The sequence below is a fragment of the Poecilia reticulata genome, linkage group LG16 (genome assembly GCF_000633615.1).
Source record: "Poecilia reticulata strain Guanapo linkage group LG16, Guppy_female_1.0+MT, whole genome shotgun sequence".
In the NCBI taxonomy this organism is placed as follows: Eukaryota; Metazoa; Chordata; class Actinopteri; order Cyprinodontiformes; family Poeciliidae; genus Poecilia; species Poecilia reticulata.
In genome coordinates this window covers 754168-758564 of record NC_024346.1, presented here as the reverse complement: position 1 = coordinate 758564, position 4397 = coordinate 754168, and the positions used below count along the sequence as shown (strand labels likewise).

At 53.4% G+C, this 4397-nt stretch overlaps 1 protein-coding gene across 4 annotated transcripts in view; it reads left to right on the top strand.

Moving 5' to 3' along the window:
• Window positions 1-1638: 1638 nt before the first annotated feature.
• Window positions 1639-4397, top strand: part of LOC103477468 (atrial natriuretic peptide receptor 1-like) — a 16715-nt gene continuing 13956 nt past the window's right edge. For 3 of the 4 annotated variants that reach the window (XM_017309353.1, XM_017309352.1, XM_017309355.1), the window contains exon 1: window positions 1639-2911. In XM_017309353.1, the coding sequence (XP_017164842.1) occupies window positions 1837-2911 (1075 nt within the window). In that variant the 5' untranslated portion in view covers window positions 1639-1836. The remainder of the gene's footprint in view (window positions 2912-4397) is intronic. The other variant, XM_017309354.1, reaches the window with a different exon arrangement.

Genomic DNA, 4397 nt, shown 5'->3' with positions numbered 1-4397 from the left:
GAAGTGTATTACCCACAATTCATTGCTGCATGTGACGTTTAGAGTTAAAAGGCGGATTTATTGCAATGTTTTGTTTTTTCCATCTTTATAGAAAATTAAAAGAAAAATATCATAACATGGCACATTAGTAATAAAAAGTTTGATATGATAAACGGAGCAGAAAAAGAAKAAATTTTTCAAATGTAGCATCAGACATTTTTATTATTTTTTATATATTTGCCGTATGTTTGTCCTTAACCTGATCTTTGTTATTAGCTCCACTTTATACCAAACTAACTTTTAGCTGCATAAAACAGATGGTTTATGGGTAAAAATACTGTCTCTAATAGTCAATTGGCAGACTGATAAATTAAATATTAATGTATTTTAATGTGTAATATCTTGGAAACATGGCAAAGTTCACAGACGAGCTGTCTGTCGCAAAAAACAGAATATTTTCAAAAGTATTGAAATAATGTCTGTTCTGATGAACATGTGGGATTATATTGAATTTTCTGTATTCAACAAGTCACAACAAAACAAAAATACCTTAACTGTACATTTAAAATCATCCGTTTTGTTTTTTTAGCAGCAGAATGTAAACAGTGACCAGTCCGCCATTTTGGATGTGACGTCATGACCCAGGGCCGGTCTGTCCCTGGTTCTGTCCATGGTTCTGTCCATGGTTCTGTCCATGGTTCTGTCCCTGGTTCTGTCCATGGTTCTGTCCCTGGTTCTGTCCATGGTTCTGTCCCTGGTTCTGTCCATGGTTCTGTGCCCCTGGTTCTGTCCCAACCCTGAACCCTGATGTGACTGGGTCCACAGGGCGCTGAGCCTTCATCCTGTGCTGGTCATCACAGGTTGATGTCAGATTATAGCCGCCATGACGGTTTTTCTGAAGGAGCTCTGCCTCCACAGGAAGCGCCACCAGCAGCCATCTTTAAGCAGAACTCCCACCGAGGAGCACCGCCCATAGACCTACTGCTGCATCAGAACCACCTCAGGCCCGGTTCGGCAGAACCTTCTGGTGTTGGGAATCCAAACAGGTTCTTCTGGAAGTTCAGAAAACTTCAGCGCTCCTCTTCCTCATTCGAGGAAGGATGAAGCTCCTTCTGTCCGCCTGCAGCTGGACCAGAACCAGGACCAGGTTCTGGTTCCAACTGGTTTCAGCTTCCTGGGACGAGGAAGTGATGTGGTGGTGACTTCCTGTAAATCAGCTGGTCTGTCCAGGTCTACTTCCTGGAGCTGATGTTCTGATCCAGTCCAAGTTCTGCTGGCTGAGGCCCAGTTCTGCGTTTGGACCCGGCCTGACCCGGGAGTCACTTCAGAACCCTGAGGTTCGAGTCGGCACATGAAGCAGGAGGAACAAAACGGGTCAGAAAAATCCTGATTCCTGAGGGTTTCATGTTGTCTTCTGAAAAGTTCTGAAAAGTTCTGACTGCTGGATCCATCTCTCCTCTGGTCCTGCTGCTGTGTTCCTGGTTCTGCCAGCAGGGGGAGCTCTTCCCCCCATGGAGGTCAGGGCAGCTGCTGCTGCTGATCCGCCCTTCCGGAGTCACAGACTCTCTCTCTCCCCCTGCCCTCTCTCTCTCCTCCCTCTCTTTCTCATCCCTCTCTCTCTCCACCCTCTCTCTCCTCCCTCTCCTCCCTCTCTCTCCCCCTCTCTTTCGCCTCCTCCCATCGGTCAGTCCAGCAGCTCTTCCTCCTCCAGCAGCAGCTCCTCCATCTGCTCTCTCCGTCTGCGCGGACCGTCTGCGCTGCGGAGCCCCGTGTCTGACAGGTGAACTCACCTGAGAAAGACGGAAGTTTCCTGCAGGATCTTCTCTGGATACTTTGTCAGTTTTTCTGTTGATCAGGATGAAAAGAGCCGAGAGCAGCTCAGGTAGGAACAGGTGTTCAGCGCGTTGTGGAACCGGGCSGTACCGAGCCAGGGAGGGTTTCCTGACTCGGCCCGGGAACGTTCACGAGTTCAGACGGGTTCAAATTGAACCGGTTCATGTTCATAGTTCACCAACAACGATGGATGTTCTGTTGGGTCGTTGGCTCTGTGGGGTTGTTGGTTCTGTTGGGTCGTTGGTTCTGTTGGGTCAATTCTGGTTTGACCCAACATTGTTGATCACAGTGTTTTGTTCTCTGAAGGTTCTGATTGACCCGATCTGGACCAAGACGACCCACTACGCAGAAATGTTCTGGAGGAAGGAAGCCGGGACTCTTATGATGTTTCTGCTGGTTCTGTTGGACCCGTCTGCCGGGCGTGAGCCTCAGCGGCCCGGGTCGAGGTGGCGCCACGCCAGGGGCCAGGAGAGACGGCGCCCGTGGCAGAACATCACGCTGGCAGTGATCCTCCCTCAGAACACCCGGTACCCCTGGGCCTGGCCTCGAGTTGGACCCGCCGTGGAGCGGGCCGTCAGAACCATCAACTCTGACCCGACCCTGCTGCCTGACCACCGCCTCAGCTACGTGTTCAACAGCAGCGAGGACAGGAACGGGATCTGCTCCGAGTCGGTGGCTTCGCTGGCGGCGGTGGACCTGAAGCTGACCCACGACCCGTGGGCGTTCATCGGCCCCGGCTGCTCCTACGCCGCCGCGCCGGTCGGCCTGTTCACCGCCCACTGGGACGTGCCCATGATCACGGCGGGGGCCACGGCCGCGGCGTTCTACAACGGCGTCTACCCCTCCATCACCAACACGGGCCCCACCCACAAGAAGCTGGGCCGGTTCGGCCTGCGGGTCTGCCTGGAGTCCGAGTGGAGGGAACACGTGGCGCTGGTGTTCAGCGACCACAAGTACGACGACCGGCCATGTTACTTCGCCATCGAGGGTCTGTACGAGGAGCTGAAGGCGTCCAACATCAGCACCCATCACAGCGTGTTCGAGGAGAAGGAGGTCAACTACGCGCAGATCCTCGCCGACATCCAGAGCAGCGGCCGCGGTGAGTCCCACTTCCTGTTCCCACCACAGGTCACATGACCTGAGCCACAGCCAGTCAGGTGGTTCCATAGAACCAGGCCGACCCGGTTCTGCTGTGATCCTGGTCGGGTTCTGCTGTTTCCAGATCCGTTTCGAGAACCAACAGAACCTTTCCTGGGTTTTCCTTCATTCATCCGGTTCTGGTCGGGTCGGGTCGGGTCAGTCGCAGCTGCTTTTCAGAACTCAGAGATGCGGTGAGGTCAAAGGTCGTCACTGAGCTCAGCTTTTATTGTTCCTGTTCCACACTGAACGGTGTGATGTTTACAGTCACAAACCAGAGGGCGGTGGGCCAACAGAACCCAGCAGAACCAGGACCCATCAGGTTCTGTTGGACCCGCTTACTGGCCGGCTGCTGTCTGATTGGTCGGTTCCGTATGGGTCCGCAGACGGTTGCTGCGCTGCGGCAGAACCGTGTTTTGGGGGAATGTTTTGGCTACAGATTGCTGATGATCTTAAATACGCCATCAGAACCAGGTCCAACAGGAAGCCTGAGTCCGGTCCGGTCCAACAGCACCAACAGAACCGCAGTAGGAGTGGCACTAGACAAGATCCTGCAATTTGGACCAGAACCAGAACAGATCCAGCTGGCCTTCAGGAGCAACGCTCTAATCAGTGACTTTTATTGTGAAGGTTTACAGGAAGTTATTTGGAATCACCTGAACCATCATTTTCACCTCTGACCTCTGACCCCACCCTCATGATGGAGCCTCATGAAGTTCTGCTCTGAATCTGAGCCAGTCGGTTCTGGTCCAGGTTCTATTGGATCCATCATCCTGACCATAGGTGAACGGATCCGGAACCGCAGAACCGCCGTGACTTCCTCTGAAGGCTCCCAGGGAGCCAGGGGAGGCCTGGGTCTGAGGCGTGAGCTGGTTCTGGTCCGGTTCTGCATCCTGATCCGACCTGCCGTTGGCTCCATTAGCCCATCCCCCCCTGCTGCTGCGGCAGGAAATGCGATCCGGATCGATGCGTCTGCTGAGTGGAAACATTACAGCTGCAGAGAAGCAGAACCAGCAGGAAGTGGCTGGGTCGGCCCGGTCGGCCCGGTTCCTGGAGAACCTGAGCCGTTCCTCTGGAAAGTTCTCCGGGTCTGCTTCAGGAACCAACCAGAACACTGCAGTCCGGGTCGAACCGGGTTACAGATGATCAGGAACATTTTTATTTCTGTAAACCAAAATGAAAAGAATCATTTTCCCAGCAGAGTCCAGACGCTCCGACCCGAACGGCAATAAAGTTCTGAATCCTCGGTGGCGGCGCCGTCCACATGAAGCTCCTCCCACCGTCCGGCAGGAACAGTTCAGGATTGGAAACACAGATTCTCCAGAACACCGGGATCATAATTCCCAGCTCTAGGAATCGTTCCGGTTCAGGACCGATTCCTGAACGGGTCGATTCCTGAACGGGTCGATTCCTGAACGGGTCGAGTCCTGAACGGGTCGATTCGATCG